Source organism: Eubalaena glacialis, chromosome 2 (genome assembly GCF_028564815.1).
Source record: "Eubalaena glacialis isolate mEubGla1 chromosome 2, mEubGla1.1.hap2.+ XY, whole genome shotgun sequence".
Lineage (NCBI taxonomy): Eukaryota > Metazoa > Chordata > Mammalia > Artiodactyla > Balaenidae > Eubalaena > Eubalaena glacialis.
This window is the reverse complement of record NC_083717.1, coordinates 128,349,616-128,371,368: the sequence shown is the minus strand read 5'-3', so window position 1 is coordinate 128,371,368 and position 21,753 is coordinate 128,349,616. Positions and strand designations below refer to the sequence as shown.

Genomic DNA, 21,753 nt, shown 5'->3' with positions numbered 1-21,753 from the left:
AGAAGCTCATCGAATCTTGTTGTTCAAGAATTTTCATAGAGTTTAATCTGCAGCCCACCCCACTTCCTCTTCCCAGAGGTCAGTAGGAGAGGCTGAAAGTTCTAACCCTCTAAATACTTGGCCTTGCTGGTGACCAGTCCCATCCTGAGGCTATCTAGGGGTCCTACCCCAAGTCACCTCACTAGCATGAACTAGCAGGTGTGCTCAAAAAGAGGCTCCTTATGAATGACAAAGGACAGTCCTATCACTCAGGAAATTCCAAGGGTTTTAGGAGCTTTGTGTCAGGACCCAAGGACAAAGAATAAATATATTTCCTATTATGACACAACTATGAAAAAATATAAACCTTGATCATTATCTCACTTCATACAAAAAAATTAATTCCAGATATACAAGCCAGACCTATAAATCTTAAAGGTAAAAATATACACGAGAATATCTTTACAACCTTGGGGTAGACAGGCAAAGATTTCCTAGAGAGGGCAGAAAAAGCACTAAGCATTAAGAAAAAAAAAAATTGGGGGGGGATAAATAGGATTTCACGAAAATTTAAAACTTCAGCTCATCACAAGGCAAGCCACAGACTGGGAGAAATATTCCTAATACATGTATCTGACAATGGACTCATAGCCAGAATATATTAAAACTCTTGCAACTCAATTACAAGAAGAAAAATGAGCCAAAAAAAAAAAAGAGAAAGAGTTGAACATACACTTCATGAAAGAAGATACAGCAATATCTAACATGCACATGAAAAGGGGCTTAACGCCACTGACCATCAGGGAAGCACAAATTAAAACCATCAGAAGATATCATTTTATACCCACCAGTGAAGAGAATGACCACACCAAACGTTGACAAAGATGTGAAACAACTGGAACTCTTATGGACACTTGTACAAGTATTTATAGCAGCATTATTCATGATGGCCAAAAACTGGAGACTACCTAAATGTCTATCAACAGAAGAATAGCTAAAACAATATTGGGTTATATTCATGCAAAGGAATACTACTCAGCAATAAAAAGGACTCAGCTACTGATACATGCAACAAGGATGACTTCAAAAGCATTAGACTAAGAAAAAGAAACCAGATACAAAAGGCTATATACTATAAGGTTCCCTTTATATGAAGTATAAGAACATGTAAAACTCATTTATGGTGATAGAAATCACAACAGTCATGGCCTATGGGTGTGGGACTGACTACAAGAGAGCCCAAGGAAACTTTGTGGGGGATGGAAATGTCCTCTATCTTGATTGGGGTATGGTTACACAGTCATATATGTTTATCAAAAATCACTGAACTCCACATATAAGATCTGTGAATCCTATTATATGTATAAGTTTAACTCAATAAATTAAAAGAAAGAGGGAAAAAAACTTTTAAAAAGATTCCAGTTCAAGATGGCAGACCTACCACAAGTATTTATCATCTCCCCACAAAATAGTAACTGGGAAGGGACAGGAGAAGAGTTTCTGGAACATTGGTATTCTATTTATCTTGTCCTGAATGATGAGTATAAAGGTGTTTTCACTTTGGGATAATCCATCTATCTGGACACTTATGATCTGTACCTTCTTCTATATGTGTGTTATATTCAATTTTTTTAATCAGCCAATGAACCAGGTACCCTCCACAATCCACTGCTATATAGAGCATCTATCCAGCTACTATATTTTCACAAAGGATGTTAAATTTACCAAATGCTGGTCTGCTTTCTAAAGCAAAACAAAAACAAAACACTCCTTAATTAATAGCTCAGATGATTAGCACTGGTCACGGTATGATCCGAAAATATCAGCTTTCAGCTCCTATTAAAATGTGCAGATGACAGAGCAACTTTACAAAAGACTGTATGGCAAACATGCAGTCCAATATCCTAATATCCTAGAGGATACTCTAGGTATCCTCTAAGTATGCCAATAAAGTAAGTAATGGATTCATTTTCTCGCCCCTGATATTCATTCTGATATTTCATAGTATGTTTGCTAAAAATGTATCTTCAGCACTTGTCAGAATAAACTGTGACTTTTATATGATTTATGTGCCAGCGAGTCAAATTGCCACATCTCCAGTAGGTCCTCTGCCAAACTACCAAATTCCCTAAATATTTTTTAAGCTGAGCATTTAATATATGTTGAGAAGAATAATGAATTAAATCAGATGATTGAAGTGTTCAGAGAATGGCTAAACTCAGAAATCAAAAATGTATGATGGGCTTCCCTGGTGGCGCAGTGGTTGAGAATCTGCCTGCCAATGCAGGGGACACGGGTTCGAGCCCTGGTCTGGGAAGATCCCACATGCCACGGAGCAACTAGGCCCGTGAGCCACAACTACTGAGCCTGCGCGTCTGGAGCCTGTGCTCCGCAACAAGAGAGGCCGCGATAGTGAGAGGCCCGCGCACCGCGATGAAGAGTGGCCCCCGCTTGCCACAACTAGAGAAAGCCCTCGCACAGAAACAAAGACCCAACACAGCCAAAAATAAATAAATAAATAAATAAACAAACAAAGTAAACAATGCGTTAAAAAAAGAAAAAAAATGTATGATGCCAGCAATTAACACAAGTATTCTACATTCTCCAACAGTATTCAGCAGTAGATACAAAATGCTGGGTTATGGTGGGACATTGAGAATACAGAATTGGCATCCTGCCTCCTCTTCCCTTCCACAACACCCCACAAAATAAAAAAATAATATACTTCTGGTTCCTTCAGACTTTTGATCTTCTCACCTCTGGTCTCAAAAAGTTTTCTTTGTTTATAAAAGCAGGTACTAAATCTAAGTGTGAGCTTCAGGTGCAGTCTTTCTGCAGCCTAATTATTCGAACTGTCAGGTTTAATCTCATTCTGTGGGAAACTCCCTTTGCCCCTCTCCTGAGGGCAGGTACACACTTGCTCTCTCTCTTCCAGACTCAGGGGCTCATTTGCAGAGATGCTTTTGTCACCTGTTGGAATCTGAGATTTAAAAGGATCCCTGAGATTTAAAAAGGACAGAAAAGAGAGAACTTGCTCACCCCTTGCTGGGCACGGGCTATGGGGATTCTATATCTCTGAGCTAGGAACACCAACCCTTGGCCTGGACTTCTGTGTCTCTTCTCACTGACTTGGATCTCTAAGTGTCTGATCACTGTGGAAAGCGGAAGTACTTCCATCTTCTTGTGGCCATCCATAAAGACTTAGGAGGAATTCTGGATCACTTCCTGTTGAGAATTCTAACACTAACATAGGAGGGGGGAAATTAATATTGCCAATGAGAAAATGTTGCCTGCCATATCAGTAAACAAGGATGTTGCAGCCATCAAGCCATCACATTACCGCCTCCCCGACAGTTAGCCCTGAGGGAACTCAGGATAGAAACAGGATGCCCCCCATCTAGCAGTCAGCTGCTGCAGCCACCCCTGATGGCGCACCCTGAGGAACCTCAGGATGAGAAAGCACAGGATACTGGCCCCAGATAACTGAGGGCCCCAGATATCAAAGGAATGATTTCAATGAGCCCAAACTCTTGCATCCTCCCGTACATAGACAAGCACTAAATTCCTTGACTTGAGATATGTGATTTTCATTAATTAACAGTAATCTTTTGATGTTCTGACTACCTGTCTTTGCTGCAAAAACTCTTATATATCCTGGCTCCTCCCTTACCTCTTCGAAGTTATCTGAGAGACTGCATCCTGCGATAAAGTCCTCAGTTTTGTCCGCCAAATAAAACATAATTCTCAACTTACAGGTTGCACATTTTTTTCAGTTCACAATATTAAAATCAAAATTCTCCTTCTGGTGTTTCCAAATTTCCATTGACTCTAACTTTAATTATAAACTGAATAAGATTGTTTTAGAATTTCCTTAAAAGAAAAAAAAAAATCCTGGCTTAATCCACACAAATAAAGGTCAAGATCACAAAGGAACTGGAATGGATGGGGTCAGGAGTATAACTGAAATAACCAACTATGGGATCTGAGTGTGAAAGAAGAAGAAATGCAGCCAAGAGACTTAAATGTGCTGAGAAAATAGGAGGATTCTGGGACCAAAGATCAAAGAGCACATTTATCAGAACTCAAGCAGCAGAAAAAAGACAAGATGTTACAATGAAAAAAGAAGAGTTTCAGAGTTCAAGACATATTATATCTACTTACTTTCACAACTGGAAATGAATATAGGAATATCTATGATTAGAACTGCCAGCCTATGGCATGGTGCCTGACCCAAAGTAGAACATGAATAAATAAGGGGTAACTGTTGTAAGTCAGTGGAGAAAATCCAAAGTACTTATAATATTTACCTAGAACATAATTAACTATAAATTCACAGTTACTAAGAAAAAAATAAAATTTATTCCTATAAATAACATAGAGCCCATCTGATATTTTTAGATTATCCAATCAACTGTTCTTTTCCTTAAGGACAAATTCAAGTTGATTGGACAGATACTACATAAATAAATATGTAGCCATATGTACTCAGAGTAAAATAAAATTTCATTTTGTTCTGAAGCAATTTGAATCACAAGCACTGCGGTTTATAGAATTTTTTCTACATCTGAGGAATTTCTACACTGCCCTTATAACTCAATATTGGCCACAATGAAATTAACCATAAATCTAAAGAAGGCAGATTACTTATAAAATAGATTTCCTTGCCTTGCTGTAGACTCAACAGAGTCTGAACAGAGAAACAGAATAATATAAAATAAGACATTAGATTTTAGTACTGCTAAGCAACAGGAAAGATTCAATCACGTGACAGTGAAAGTTGGTCTTGGCGCCACACACCTCATTATAAATTCAGTATATCGACTGGGTTCTTTTGCGAAACACCTCAAATCTGACTGCAAATTTTAACGACTCTCCAATCAGAAAACATTAACCACAGTGTGCCGATAATAAAATGATGCTTAATGCAATTTTCTTACCTGCCTCAACAGTTTCTCAATGGCTGACATTACCATAAGGCCTCTCCAAACAATGGGTGCAGTCTCTTCAACCAGGAAGCCCATGGACATACTGCAATGGGAAACCAAAAATACAACTAATTTATATAAGTTATATTATTCTGAAAAGTAACATAAAGTAAAAAAGATATGCTCACCAAGCAATACCATAATTCAAAAGAGGCCGCATTAAGTTACCTGAAATAAGAAAAAAACATCTTTTAGAAGAGTAAGTCATTATACATAAACATATTGACTGTTTCTTATCAAAGAGTGTCAAATTAAAAATATAAATAAGCTACTCATATTGCTAGTCTTTCACTTCCAACTAATTCACCTCAATTTGCAACAGTTTAAACATTATACCAAGCATACAACTAATACACCCAATGGATGCAACATCTAAAAATAGATGGGATATAGTTTTATTAAGAAACGCTTCATCTACAATTTTCAACTGTTCTAAAAAATAACCTCAATAAGTAATTTTGTCCACCAGGTTTATTCATACATATCGATAAATAAATTATATACATATGCTTATCTAGTATGTGTATACATGTATATTTGCAAACACACACACACAGTTATTTTTCTTTACTTGAAATTTTTGAAAAATGTAAGAATCCAAAAACAGTAACAAACTCTATTTCGTATCTCAAAATGATAAAAGCCAAATGTGAAAAACCCACAGCAAGCAACATACTCAATAGTAAAAGACTGAATGTTTTTCCTCTAGGATCAGGAACAAGATAAGGATGCCCACTTTTGCCACTTTTATTCAACATAATACTGAAAGTTATAGCCAGAGCAATGAGGCAAGAAAAAGAAATAAACAGCATCCAAATTGGAAAGGAAGAAGTAAAGTTTTCTCTTTTCACAGATGTTATGATCTTATATATAAAACCCTGAAGATTCCACAGAAAACTACTGGAGTTAATAAATAAATCTGGTAAAGTAGAGGATACAAAGTCAAAATACAAAAATCAGTTCATTTCTATACACTAACAATGAACAATCTGAAAAGGAAATTATGAAAATCCCATTTATAACAGCATCAAAAAGAATAAATACTTTGGAATTAACTTAATCAAGGAGGTAAAAGACTTGCAAAATGAAAACTACAAAACATTGCTGAAAGAAATTAAAGAAGACATAAACAAACAAAAACATATGCCATGTTCATTAACTGGAAGACTTAATATTAAGATGTCAATACTACCCAAAGCCACCTACAGATTCAATGCAATCCCTATCAAAATGCTGATAATATTTCTTGCAGAAATAAAAAATCCATCCTAAAATTCATATGGTATCTCAAAGGATCCCAAATATGCAAATCAATCCTGAAAGCGAAGAACACAGCTTGAGGACTCATACTTCCTTATTTCAAAACTTACTACAAAGTTACAGCAATCAAAACAATGTGGTACTGGCATAAAGGCAGACATACAGACCAATGAAACAGAATAGAGAGCCCAGAAATAAACCCTCACATACACAGTCAAACGATTTTTTCACAGAGGGGCCAAGATCATTCACTGGGGAAAAAGCTGGGAAAACTGTATATCCACATGCAAAAGAATGAAGTTGGACCCTTACCTAACACCACAAAAAATTAACTCAAAATGGATCAAAGGCCTAAATGTAAGAGCTAAAACTATAAAGCTCTTAGAAGAAAACATAGGGCAAGAGCTTCATGTCATTGGATTTGGCAAGGATTTCTTGGATACAACACCAAAGACATAGGCAACAAAAGCAACAATAGACAAATTGGAGTTCATGAAAGTTTTTAAATGTTGTGCATCAGGAGATAATATCAACAGAGTGAAAAGGCAACCCAAAGAATGGGAGAAAATATTTGTAAATCATATATCTTATACAGATTAATACCCAGAATAGAATATAGAGAGAACTCTTAAAACTCAACAACAACAAAATTCAAAATTGGGCAAAGGAAGTGAATAGACATTTCTCCAAGGAAGATATACAAATGGCCAATAAGCACATGAAAAAATGTTCATCATCAATGATCATTAGGGAAATGTGAATCAAAATTACAATGAGAGGCTACCTCACACTATTAGGATGGTTGCCATAAAAAAAAAAAAACCACAGGAAATAACAACAGTTGGCAAGAATAGAGACAAATGGCAACCCTTGTGCACTGTTCATGGGAATGTAAAATGGAAATGTTATGGAAAATAATATGAGTTCCTCAAAAAATTAAAAATAGAATTACCATACAATCCAGCAATTCCACTTCTTGGTGGAATTGAAAGCAGGGTTGAAAAAAGGATTGAAGGGTATCAGTGTCTTGAAGAGATATTTGTACACTCATGTTCACAGCAGCATTATTCACAATGGATAAAATGTGGAAACAACCCAAGGGTCCTTTAATGAATGAATGGATAAGCTAAACGTGGTATAGATATGCAATGGAATATTATTCAGCCTTAAAAAGGAAGAAAATTCTGACATATGCTACAACATGGATGAACCACGAGAACACTATGCTAAGTAAAATAAGTCAGACACAAAAAGAGAAATACTGTATGATCCCCTTATATGAGATACTGAAAGTAGTCAAAATGATAGAGATAGAAAGTAGAATGGTGGTTGTCAGAGGCAGGGGAAAGTGGCAATGGAGAGCTATTGTTTAATGGATAGGGTGTTTCGGTTTTACAAGATGAAAAGAAGTATGGAGGTAGATAGTGATGATGGCTGCACAACATTATGAATGTATTTAATACCACTGAATTGTACACTTAAAAATGGTTAAGAAGGTAAATTTTATGTTATGTTTTTTACCACAATAAAAAAAGAAAAAAAAACTCTACTTTGTATTCTGAGACAATAAATTGCATTAATCTCAAAAGAGAAAACCAATGTACTGCTTATGCTCAATATAAAACAAAGAAAATACACTTCATGTAGAAAAAGGTTATCATAGAATATAGTTTCTTTTATCAGACTATCTGTGTAGCCACGTCCCCAGTCATTCTTGCTACCATATCCTAGTTCTTCACCATAACAAAGTACACTAGAAGCCCTCTTGGACTACGTAACTTGGACTAGTATTGGGCTAGAAGTTTAGGACAAAATCATAAAAATCTAGCAGAATTACACATTCAGATTTTACCATATGTTCTTAAGGTTCTTTCTCCTCTTTAAAGAGACTGAAATTTAAAATTATGATAAAGCATACAGGCATGGTTTATATAAGAAATCCATTACTGAACTCGATTCACTGGATTCCCTACACACAAAAAAAGCTATGGCCCTTCACTAAAAGATTGGTGAATAAGTATGCATTTTTATGTTCCAAGCTAAAATAAAATGTTTAAGAATATATATACTTTTTAATGGTTTCCCTCTTTAACTTCTGACTAAACTAACAAGCTCAATCTCCCCCATAGATAATTTGATAGCAATATTCTTTTCCGTGTAACTAACTTTGTCAATTCTTTCCAAAGCATCCAAGTTAAATTTACAGAGAAATAACTTTCCTCCATTGTGCTCTGCACAATTTTCTACTTTCCATTTTCTCCAATAACATATGCATACCAATTAAAAAGTCAAGTAGTACTATAAAAATTATTACCAAATGTCAATAATCCCCCAGCACTGTCGCATTTCTTACTCCCCAGAGCCAACAACTATTAGTTGATTTTTTTAACTTCTTATGATGAATTAAACTTAGGCTTACAGAAAGTTGCAAATATAGCCAGAGTCCTCATATACCCTTCACCTAGCTTTCCCTAATGTTAATATTTTATATAACCATAGTACAATTATCACAACCAGTAAATTAATGTTGATACAATACAATTAGCTAATCTACCAAACCAAGAGTTTGACAATTTTTAGTTATCTCATGACATATTAAAGTATTTAGCTCTTTTTCACAAACACAGGCACACTTTTCATGCACCCATCTTCCCAATACAATTATATCACAATTTTTATTAGATAATCATGTAAATGTTATTAATAGCTGAGCAATATAGCACACAATATTATTTTTCCTTTGTCTCCCTGAACTGATAAGAAGATCTTTGCGCAGCAGGTGTGTATGTGTTTCTTCATTTTCTATGTATTTATTAGCAATTTGTTCCTATTTTCCAGTTGTGCAAATATCAAATACATTAATCAAATGCACTAGTCATTTGAGTTCATCATCTTGAACAACGCTCTGCTGTTATGCCCCTTTGTAATGTCTTTCGAGTAACAGAAGTTTTTACTTTTTATGTAATCAAATTAGTTTTTTCCTTTATGGTCTATCCTTCTTGGGTCTTGTTTAAGAAAGTCTTTACTAATACAGTCATTGAGATAGTATCTTATATTGCCTTCTAAACCGTCATAGTTTTGCATTTTACATCTAAGTCCTTAAGCCATCTGAAATTAATTTGTGCGTGTAGTGTGAGGATCCACTATTTTATTTCCATGTGGATAATAAATTGTCCTACCATCAATTGTCTGCAATACTAGCCTTGTCATAAATCAGGTTTCCATATATATATGTCTGTTTCTGGACTGTCTATTTGCTTCTACTAGTTTATCTGTCTACCCTTGAGCCAATACCAAACAGGGGGCATATACTGCAGTTATATAATAAGTCCTCTTATCTGGCAGAGCAAGAGCAAGTTCCCTGTGTTTTCTCTCTCTTCAAAAGTGTCTTACCTGGGCCTTCCCTGGTGGCGCAGTGGTTGAGACTCTGCCTGCAAATGCAGGGGACACGGGTTCGAGCCCTGGTCTGGAAGGATCCCACATGCCGCGGAGCGACTAGGCCCGTGAGCCACAATTGCTGAGCCTGCGCGTCTGGAGCCTGTGCTCCGCAACAAGAGAGGCCGCGACAGTGAGAGGCCCGCACACCGCGATGAAGAGTGGCCCCCACTTGCCGCAACTAGAGAAAGCCCTCGCACAGAAACGAAGACCCAACACAGCCATAAATAAATAAATAAATAAATAAAATTTTTTTTTTTAATTAAAAAAAAAAAAAGAGTGTCTTACCTATGCACAGGCCCTTCGCTCACCTTTATAATTTGTAAATTCAACTTGGTCAGCACTTTCGACAAGTGGACTTTTGACTGGATTTGCAAGACTATTAGGAAGAACTGAGATTTTTATAAAATTTAGTCTTCCTATCCATGAACATCATTTGTTTTCCAATTATTGACATTTTGAAAATCTTTCAATAAAATTTTAGAATTCTTTTCCTCATGAAAATTGTACATCTTCTTTGTTAGATTTGTTCCCAGGTACCCTGCATTTCTGAAGCTATTTGTATCTCTTTTTTATGATCTATATGAAGTTTATTAGAAAATTAACAAACATCAATCTATATTAAAATCTATAGTTGATATAAAATGTGATATCATCCAATATACATTCACCAAGGATTTAGCAAAAATATTATCAATGTTGATAAATAATAATAATTGCAACAATCAAGTCTCTCCTGATACATTCTGAATTCTTATTCTTCCACTTTTTAAACCCAAGGATATTCTTCAAAGTTTACACCATATTACTCTTGCCCCATATTGGTATACACCAAAATTCCAATTCATGAGAGTATTCATTCACACACTTCTTCACACATTTATCATTAGATAAAAATTTACTTTATGACTCCTATGTGCTAGAGACTGGGATAGGCCCTGGTAAAACATCAGTGAATGTCAGAGATATGGTATGATGGAGCTTAAACTCCAGCAGACAGGAGACAGTGGTCAAGTTTTAAAAAGGCTTATTCTGTCTGCATAGCCTATGAATGAAATTTTTTTAACACCTTTATTGGAGTATAATTGCTTTACACTGTTGTTTTAGTTTCTGCTGTATAACAAAGTGAATCAGCTATACGTATACATATAGCCTCATATCCAATCCCTCTTGCGTCTCCCTCCCACACTCCCTATCACACCCCTCTAGGTGGTCACAAAGCACCAAGCTGCTCTCCCTGTGCTATGCAGCTGCTTCCCACTAGCTAGCTATTTTACATTTGGTAGTGTATACATGTCAATGATACTCTCTCACTTCGTCCCAGCTTACCCTTCCCATCCCATGTCCTCAAGTCCATCCTCTACATCTGCGTCTTTATTCCTGTCCTGCCACTAGGTTCATCAGAACGATTTTTTTTTTTTTTTAAGATTCCATATATATGTGTTAGCATACGGTATTTGTTTTTCTCTTTCTGACTTACTTCACTCTGTACGACAGACTCTAGGTCCATCCACCTCACTACAAATAACTCAATTTCGTTTCTTTTTATGGCTGAGCAATATTCCATTGTGCATATGTGCCACATCTTCTTTATCCATTCATCTGTCAATGGACACTTAGGTTGCTTCCATGTCCTGGCTACTGTAAATAGTGCTGCAATGAACATTGTGGTACATGACTCTTTTTGAATTGTGGTTTTCTCAGGGTATATGCTCAGTAGTGGGATTGCTGGGTCGTATGGTAGTCCTATTTTTAGTGTTTTAAGGAACCTCCATACTGTTCTCCATAGTGGCTGTATCAATTTACATTCCCACTAACAGTGCAAGAGGGTTCCCTATTCTCCACACGCTCTCCAGCATTTATTGTTTGTAGATTTTTTCATGGTGGCCATTCTGACTGGTGTGAGGTGATACCGCATTGTACTTCTGATTTGCATTTCTCTAATGGTTAGTGATGCTGAGCATCCTTTCATGTGTTTGTTGGCAATCTGTATATCTTTTTTGGAGAAATGTCTATTTAGGTCTTCTGCCCATTTTTGAATTGGGTTGTTTGTTTTTTTGATATTCAGCTGCATGACCTGCTTGAATATTTTGGAGATTAATCCTTTGTCAGTTGCTTCATTTGCAAATATTTTCTCCCATTCTGAGGCCTGTCTTTTCATCTAGTTTGCGGTCTCCTTTGTTGTGCAAAAGCTTTTACGATTCATTAGGTCCCATTTGTTTATTTCTGTTTTTACTTCCACTTCTCTAGGAGGTGGGTCAAAAAGGATCTTGCTGTGATGTATGTCATAGAGTGTTCTGCCTATGCTTTCCTTTAAGACTTGTATAGTGTCTGGCCTTACATTTAGGTCTTTAATCCATTTTGAGTTTATTTTTGTGTATGGTGTTAGGAAGTGTTCTAATTTCATTCTTTTACATGTAGCTGGCCAGTTTTCCCAGCACCACTTATTGAAGAGGCTGTCTTTTCTCCACTGTATATTCTTGCCTCCTTTATCAAAGATAAGGTGACCATATGTGCGTGGGTTTATCTCTGGGCTTTCTATCCTGTTCCATTGATCTATATTTCTGTTTTTGTGCCAGTACCATACTGTCTTGATTACTGTACCTTTGTAGTATAGTCTGAAGTCCAGGAGCCTGATTCCTCCAGCTCCATTTTTCTTTCTCAAGATTGCTTTGGCTATTCGGAGTCTTTTATGTTTCCATACAAATTGTGAAATTTTTTGTTCTACTTCTGTGAAAAATGCCATTGGTAGTTTCATAGGGATTTGCACTGAATCTGTAGATTGCTTTGGGTAGAATAGTCATTTTTACAATGTTGATTCTTCCAATCTAAGAACATGGTATACCTCTCCATCTGTTTGTATCTTTAATTTCTTTCATCAGGGTCTTACAGTTTTCTGCATACAGGTCTTTTGTCTCCTTAGGTAGGTTTAGTCCTAGGTATTTTTTTCTTTTTGTTGCAATGGTAAATGGGAGTGTTTCCTTAATTTCTCTTTCAGATTTTTCATCATTAGTGTATAGGAATGCAAGAGATTCCTGTGCATTAATTTTGTACCCTGCTACTTTACCAAATTCATTGATTAGCTCTAGTAGTTTTCTGGTGGCATCTTTAGGATTCTCTATGTATAGTATCATGTCATCTGCAGACAGTGACAGCTTTACTTCTTTTCCGATGTGGATTCCTTTTATTTCCTTTTCATCTCTGACTGCTGTGGCTAAAACTTCCAAACTTATGTTGAATAATAGTGGTGAGAGTGGGCAACCTTGTCTTGTTCCTGATCTTAGCGGAAATGATTTCACTTTTTCACCACTGAGAATGATGTTGGCTGTGGGTTTGTCATATATGGCCTTTATTATGTTGAGGTAAGTTCCCTCTATGCCTACTTTCTGGAGGGTTTTTATCATAAATCGTTGTTGAATTTTGTCACAAGCTTTTTCTGCATCTATTGAGATGATCATATGGTTTTTATCCTTCAGTTTGTTAATATGGTGTATCACATTGATTGATTTGCATATATTGAAGAATCCTTGCATTCCTGGGATAAACCCCACTTGATCACGGTGTATGATCCTTTTAATGTGCTGTTGGATTCTGTTTGCTAGTATTTTGTTGAGGATTTTTGCATCTATGTTCATCAGTGATATTGGCCTGTAGTTTTCTTTCTTTGTGACATCTTCGTCTGGTTTTGGTATCAGGGTGATGGTGGACTCGTAGGATGAGTTTGGGAGTGTTCCTCCCTCTGCTATATTTTGGAAGAGTTTGAGAAGGATAGATGTTAGCTCTTCTCTAAATGTTTGATAGAATTCGCCTGTGAAGCCATCTGGTCCTGGGCTTTTGTTTGTTGCAAGATTTTTAATCACAGTCTCAATTTCAGTGCTTGTGATTGGTCTGTTTATATTTTCTATTTCTTCCTGGTTCAGCATCGGAAGGTTATGCTTTTCTAAGAATGTGTCCATTTCTTCCAGATTGTCCATTTTATTGGCATATAGTTGCTTGTAGTAATCTCTCATGATCCTTTGTATTTCTGCAGTGTCAGTTGTTACTTCTCCTTTTTCATTTCTAATCCTGTTGATCTGAATCTTCTCCCTTTTTTTCTTGATGAGTCTGGCTAATGGTTTATCAATTTTGTTTATCTTCTCAAAGAAGCAGCTTTTATTTTTACTGATCTTTGCTATTGTTCCCTTCATTTCTTTTTCATTTATTTCTGATCTGATCTTTATGATTTCTTTCCTTCTGCTAACTTTGGGGTTTTTCTGTTCTTCTTTCTCTAACTGCTTTAGGTGTAAGGTTAGGTTGTTTATTTGAGATTTTTCTTGTTTCTTGAGGCAGGATTGTATTGCTATAAACTTCTCTCTTAGAACTGCTTTTGCTGCATCCCATAGGTTTTGTGCTGTCATGTTTTCATTGTCATTTGTTCTATGAATGACATTTAAAGTCAAGTGGGAGGAGACAGAAATAAACACAGTCAATTATGAGATAATTGTTGTAAGATATAATCTTACAAATATGTATACAAACTACTCTTGGCCAATAAAATGAGGAATGCTTAATTCCAATTAAAGAGAATGGGACAAACTTATGAAAGAGGTGATACTTTAAAGAACAGGCTGTATCTCTTTTTTTTTCCCATTGCTGTATAATTTTTTAAAATTAATTTTTATTGGAATATAGTTGCTTTACAATATTGTGTTAGTTTCTGCCATACAGCAAAGTGAATCAGCTATACGTATACATATATCCCCACTTTTTTGGATTTCCTTCCCATTTAGATCACCACAGAGCAATGAGTACAGTTCCCTGCTGTATCTTTTTTGAAACTGCATTTTCTAACTCTTTACTGCTAGTATATAGAAATTTAATTTTCTCGTATATTAACCTTATATGTAGCCACCCTGCTAAATTCCTGTGTTCATTTTAATAACTGTTCTATAGATTTTTTTTTTAATTTCTATGTAAATAATGATATTTTCTTCAAATAATGACAGTTTGCTTCTTTTATTTAATTTCTTATTCATGTATGTTAGTATGTGTTTGAACTTATTTTGCAGGTTAGGAGTGCCTGTATAATGTTAAATAAAAGCTGTGAAACCAGCCTCCTTCTCTTATTCATAATTTTAAGTGGAATGTTTTTAATAGTTCACCAGTGAGTATGATTCTTGCTATATACTTTTTAGAGATACACTGTATCAGGTTAAATAAAATTCCCTTTTATTCCTAGTTGTAGAAGAGTTTTAATCCTAAGTGGTTGTTGGGTTTTGTAGGATTTTTTTTGGCATCTTCCTGAATTATAATAAACTATACTTTTTCTCCTTTAAGCTGCTAAAATGGTGAGTTACATTAACACATTTTTTCGAATGTTGAACCAAACTTGCTTCTCTGTATTAAACCCAGTTTAATCACAGTATAGTTGTTTAATACAATGCTGAATCTGGCTTCCTAATATTTACTTAAGTCTTTTTACACACATTAATTAAGGAGACTGTCCTGTAATTTTCCCTTTTCATTCTAGCCTTCTAACGTTTAACTAGTCTCATTAACTAAGTTGTAAAGTATTATATATTTTTCTATTCTATGAGTGAGTTTGTGTAAGACTGGGATTACTAGTTTGTGTTGGCTTGCTATCTTCATGGTAATAAGATTTTTAACTACTGATTCCATTTTTAGTAAGTATGGAATAATCTAGATTTTCTATTTATTTCTGAATCTGTTTTGGTGATATACATTTTTCCAGGAATTACCTATTTCAAGAAAATGTTCAAAGGTATATAGTCAACGAGCTGTCCAAACATTTTCTCATATTTGAAACCAATGGTTGCATTTGTCAAGTCCCTTCTTTAGTTCCGATTTATTTATAGGTTGTCTCTCCTTTTTTTTTTTTTTTTTTAACTCTACCTTGCCAGGCATTTGTCTAATTTATTAGTTTTTTTTTTTTTTTTTTTGGTTCTGTTGGTCCTCTCTACTGTATCTTTGTTTTCAAATTCATTAACTTCTGCTCTTAATCACGTCTTTCCTTCTACTTTCTTTGGGTTTATTGCATTATTCTAACTTCTTAAGTTAAATGGTTATCTTACTTATTTTCAGCCTTTCTTCTTTTTAAATATAAACACTTAACGACCATTTATCTCTAAATATTACTTTAGCTTTATCCCACATGTTTTCATTTTCATTATTTCTTCTTTCAACCATGAGTTATTTAGAAATTGTTTTTAATTTCCAAATGTGTAGATGTTTTTAGTTACTATTTTATTATAAACCTCACAATTAATTGTGTTATATTAGAGAATGTGATCTGAATGATACCAATCTTTGAAATTCACTGAAACCTGTTTCATGGGCTAGCACACAGTCAATTTTTACAAATGTTCCAGGTATACTTGAAAGGAAGAGTCTATATATAGCCATTACAGCAAGCTTATTTATAGGTAGTAATTCCTCACTTTCAGTAATACTTTTGCTTTAAAAGTCTTTAAAGTCTATTTTGTCTATTAACATTACACCCACTTTTATTTTGCCTGATTTATCATTTCCAATCCTTTAACTTTTAACCTATGTATATTTTTATGTTTTAGGCATATCTCTTCTAAATAGCTTTAACCTATCTGGATTTTGTTTTTGTTTTATTTTGGTTTTGTTTTCTCCGGTCTTACAATATTATTCTTTTTTTTTTTTTTAATTTTATTTATTTATTTATGGCTGTGTTGGGTCTTTGTTTCTGTGCGAGGGCTTTCCCCAGTTGCGGCAAGCGGGGGCCACTCTTCATCGCGGTGCGCGGGCCTCTCACTATCGCGGCCTCTCTTGCTGCGGAGCACAGGCTCCAGACGCGCAGGCTCAGTAATTGTGGCTCACGGGCCCAGCCACTCCGCGGCATGTGGGATCCTCCCAGACCAGGGCTCAAACCCGTGTCCCCTGCACTAGCAGACAGATTCTCAACCACTGCGCCACCTGGGAAGCCCCCAATATTATTCTTTTAACTGAAGAGTTGTAAAATATTAATATTTATGTTGCTGATACATTTGAATTCACATCTACTACTTTGTTTTGTACTTTCTCTTTGCTTAACTTTTTTGGGGGGCAGCCTTATTTTTTTTTAATTGTGATTCTTTCCCTCATTACATTTTTCCCTCTTTTAAAATAGAAATCATACACTCCACTTCTATTCTTAAAATGATTACCCAGTTATTTAAACAAATATTTAAAGTATAAAGGTAATCAATACCCCTAACTTTTCTCCTTTGAATGCTTAAAATCTAATCACTCTCCTTCCCAGGCCAATTTATATGCTATTGTTTTCCTAAATTTTATTTCTGTCTTGGAAAACTCTCAATCATTCTCTCTTTAAATATTGCCTCTGTCACATTTTCTCCATTATCTCCTTCTAGAAGTCTGATTAGATCTGTGATGGACCTTCTCATGCTGTCCTCCATGTCCCTCAAACTTTCATTTTTTGTTCCCCAATCTTCTCTATATGTTATATTCTGGGTATTTTCTTTTCATCTACATTCTAGTTAACTAATGTCCTCTTTAGTTGTGTCTAATCTTTTGCTTTACCTGTCCTTTTTTTCTTTTCCTTGCATTCTACCCAGAGCCGAGGACAAGTCCAGCATATATCCCAATAACCACCAATGTAAGGAAGAGTTATTTCATTGGTCATTTATTAAGGATGTCATCCTTTGGGCATCCCAGCTTTTACATGGTGATTCTCCATTGAAACTTCCTCCCTTCTTAGGTGCCAAACTTCATCTCCATTCCTTCATCTCCATTCCTTCATAGACCTATAAAATATAGGCCCTAAGCCACCAAGGATCAGCAGGTAATACCTGGGTAAACATCAATTCCAATGCTCACCTATACCAATTAGCTCACACTTTCTTATTATTTCTAAGTTCTGAGAAATTCTCTTCCTTTCCTACTACCTCAGTCATGCATTGAAAAGTACTTTTTGTTAATATTCTATGTAATATTTTAAGGTATATTGTCACAAGAAGCATTTTTCTAAACATTGTCTGCCACACTGCCAGAACTAGAAGTGGAAAGCTGCTGACTTTTTTTTTTTTTTTTTGCTGCTGACTTTTATTTAGTGATCTTATATCCCCCAAGATATCTTACAGAAGTCTCATTATTTTTCAAGTCATTTTCTGATCATATCTTTGAATTTTCTAGGTAGACAAACATTTTACATAGGTAGACAAACATATTACAAAGAATTCACGACAATTCTCTTTTCCTTTCCACCATTAATAACCTTTACTTCTTTTTCTTGTTTTAGTGCATTGGCTAAAACCTGCAGTAGCAATAGCAGCTTCATCTTGTTTTTAATGTAACATGGAAAAGATTATACCAAAATAAATTAAGAGAATCTGAGTATCATCTATTGACTTTCTCCTCCATTGAAACAGATGGTCTAAGTAGTTTGACTCTATTCAAAACAAGGGCTTAAAGTTCAAACTGGAATTAGAAATTGAAACTAGGTGATATGCACTAAATGTTTGTGACCCCCCAAAATTCTTATGCTGCAATCCTAACCCCCAATGTGATGGTACTAGGAGGTAGGGCCTGTGGGGTGATTAGGTCATGACAGTGGAGCTCTCATGAATGGAATGAGTGTCCTTATAAAAGAGACCCCAAAGAGTTCTCTTGCCCTTTCCACCATGAGAGGACACAATGAGAAGATGGTCATCTGTGATCCAGGAGGCAGGACCTCACCAGAGCAGAATCTGCTGGCAGTTTGCTCTTGGACTTTCCAGCCTCAAGAACTGTGAGAAATGAATGTCTGTGATTTAAGCCACCCAACGTATGGTATTTTTGTTACAGTAGCCTGAATAGACTAAGACGCTGGGTCAGTCAAAAGTCTTTTCACGGAACTTCCCTGGTGGTACAGTGGTTAAGAATCTGCCTGCCAGTGCAGGGGACGCAGGTTCGATCCCTGGTCCGGGAAGATCCCACATGCTGCAGAACAACTAAGCCCGTGAGCCACAACTACTGAAGCCCACGCACCCTAGAGCCCACGCGTCGCAACTACTGAGCCCACGCACTGCAACTACTGAAGCCCCGTGCCACAACTACTGAGCCCACGTGCTGTAACTACTGAAGCCCACACGCCTAGAGCCCGTGCTCCACAACAAGAGAAGCCACAGCAATGAGGAGCCCGTGCACCACAACAAAGAGTAGCCCCCATTCGCCGCTACTAGAGAAAGCCCGCACACAGCAACAAAGACCCAACACAGCCAAAAAAAAAAAAGTCTTTTCACAAAATTGAAAATCAAAATCTCTAACACTGGGGGCTTCCCTGGTGGCGCAGTGGTTGAGAATCTGCCTGCCAATGCAGGGGACACGGGTTCGAGCCCCGGTCTGGGAAGATCCCACATGCCACGGAGCAACTAGGCCCGTGAGCCACAACTACTGAGCCTGCGCATCTGGAGCCTGTGCTCCGCAACAAGAGAGGCCGCAATAGTGAGAGGCTGCAATAGTGAGAGGCCCGCGCACCGCGATGAAGAGTGGCCCCCGCTTGCCGCAACTAGAGAAAGCCCTCACACAGAAACAAAGATCCAACACAGCCAAAATAAATAAATAAATAATAAATAAATAAATTTTAAAAAAAAATCTCTAACACTGTAAAGGAACAATCTTTAATCTACTTTATTAGTACGTTAAATCCTAATCTAGAGAAAATATGTACTTTAAATATTTCTTGTACTTTAGTGAAAAAGCAATTGTAAACCAAAAGCTCAGCACTGTGAGCAGATCCATCACCATGTTACTTCAAAATTTACCAGTGAATAATGTATACTGAAACTCCTAAACATGTAGGGCATATACATTAAAGAGAAAGTTAAAGGCACATTCTTCACTATCTTCTCCTATGTATCAGTAAACAAAATCGATACTGCCGGAAAGCATTTTACTCTAATTAATAAAATTACCAGAATGGAATGTTGGCATAGGCTGAAGCATACTTTTAAATTAATAGAGAAAGACTCTGAACAACAACTCATGATTACAAGTACAAATTAGTTTATTTGCCCTAGACTTTAAATTAAAGAAAACGTGTACAGCCATTCCTCCACATAGACTTAATAGAAAAACTAACAAAGTACTACTGAAAGTTTACATAGATTCTTTGGAATCCATTGCCCCATGAGTAACAGCATTTTGAAGAGACCATCATTAGCAGAACTTACCATGACACAGATCATTATTTCCCACTTCCTCATATCTTCACAGTAGCTCATGCATTGAAGCACAAAAGATTCTTACTGTAAGTCAAACTATTTCAATTGCCACAATGCCACTCACAGAATGAATGACACACTGCCACATCCTCCTCATTCTACTACAACAAAGTTCTATCATTTCTAACAGGTGCAAATTTAATTAATGGATTATATGTCACCAGTGGATTTCAAATGGATTTAGAGATTACTTTTATATTATAAATTAATTGTCAAGCTAGAATAGACACTGTGACCATGTCAAAATGAAAAGCTAGGTAAAAAAGAAATAAGTATAAGAAAGGCTGTTTTAAACCTTTCTATTAAAGTTGACATCATTAAATGTTCCAAGGATAATTCTGATCTAGAATCAGGTCTTCTTTCTGCAGCAATCCCATTGTTCATGAATCAGCTAAATAGTAGACGTTCCCATTTACTTGGTATTACCAATAAGCCTGAAAAATCTCTGTACCTTCTACTCTGCTTCCTAGATCCAAAAATAAAGGAAGCATTTTAAATACAGTTGAACACCAAGGTCAGGAATATATGTCTTTAAAAAATTATAACTTGGCATCATAACTAAAGGCATTAAATCCATTTTTTAAATGCAGACAGTGTAGCCAAGAATATACAACCTCATTTCATGAGTTTTAAGAAATATTTAAACATAGAGTCAAGTAAATAATAAAACAGTTTTATAAAAACAAGCCTTTATCCACATGTTAATGAGAAGACACTCAAAGGTACAAGAACTTCAGAAAATAAGAAAGGACATCCAGTGCAAATTTTACAATTTCACTTTCTCACATCTACTTTCCTATTCCTTCTTTTCTTTCTGAAACCAAGATCCTTTCTTAGGAGAAATCAGATGTAAGAAAGGAGTTGCAACCACTATTCTTCTTTCAGGAGGACTTCAAGTGGCTGTGAGACAAAGTAGTTCTACCAATTAATAGTACCCAGGAAAGGTTTAGAATACCCTACTTGTTTACCTCGAAGAAAAGAAGGATTTAGAGAGAAAGTGAGTAAAGATGAGAATGAAATGGGTCAAAATTCAAGTGCCAACCTGGAGGGCCCATAGGCAATATAATAATACTGCAAATAGAAGTGGAAAGGAGGGGGCTCTAGAATATTAGAGAAGGGAGCAGAAAGTACGACTACAAAGAAAATTCTTCAGTGTTTTTACAATTGTATACCTATCACTCAATATTAAAATTTTGTTTGTCTTCAGCATACTTTCCATTTCTGTACCACCTTGCAGCCCTACTACACCATCCCAGAAACCCACTCATCTCAGAGCTGAAAGCCATTCAGGCACATCTTTCTTAAAATCTAACCTTTTTCCCAATTAGAAAACTGCCCCTTTCTTTTCCAACCCATCCCTTTCCCCAACTAAAACTCTCATTTTCTCATGTGGGTGGTTTCCATTAGGAAAAGAACTGGATATGAGTAAACCAGATGGAGAACTTAAGCTTTGTAGAGGATATAAGTATTTTTTTAAATGGAAGCTGCTTCGTAGAATATAATGGAATAATGTATAAAGAGATATTTTGGAGCAACGGTTATTATCTCAAATTCTTGTCTAATCTGGGGCTAGGAGTTTCTGCATTTTGTTAACCATTCAGCAAATATTTACTGAGTATCTAGAAATATAGGGATAAACTTGGCATCCTACTTCTGAACCTTGTCAGTTTATACTGCAGAGTTTAACAGGAACAGTGAAAGGAGGGCTAGGAAAAAAAATAGGTGATAACAGGACTATAGGTAAGGATGATAAATACTTGCTTTACATACTCCAACAACCCATACACCACCATCCTGGCCTCCATCCTGCTTTGCACCTGCCCTTGGCATCACTAACTGAGCACTAACTGATCACATTCTTTCCT

The 21,753-nt window shown here is 36.1% G+C and overlaps 1 protein-coding gene across 2 annotated transcripts in view; it reads right to left on the bottom strand.

The window, feature by feature from the left end:
- Positions 1–21,753, bottom strand: part of NUBPL (NUBP iron-sulfur cluster assembly factor, mitochondrial) — a 252,526-nt gene that overhangs the window by 157,835 nt on the left and 72,938 nt on the right. For both annotated transcript variants that reach the window (XM_061182427.1, XM_061182428.1), the window contains exons 5-6: positions 5,093–5,132; positions 4,917–5,007 (exon numbers count right to left, since the gene is read on the bottom strand). In XM_061182427.1, the coding sequence (XP_061038410.1) occupies positions 4,917–5,007; positions 5,093–5,132 (131 nt within the window). The remainder of the gene's footprint in view (positions 1–4,916; positions 5,008–5,092; positions 5,133–21,753) is intronic.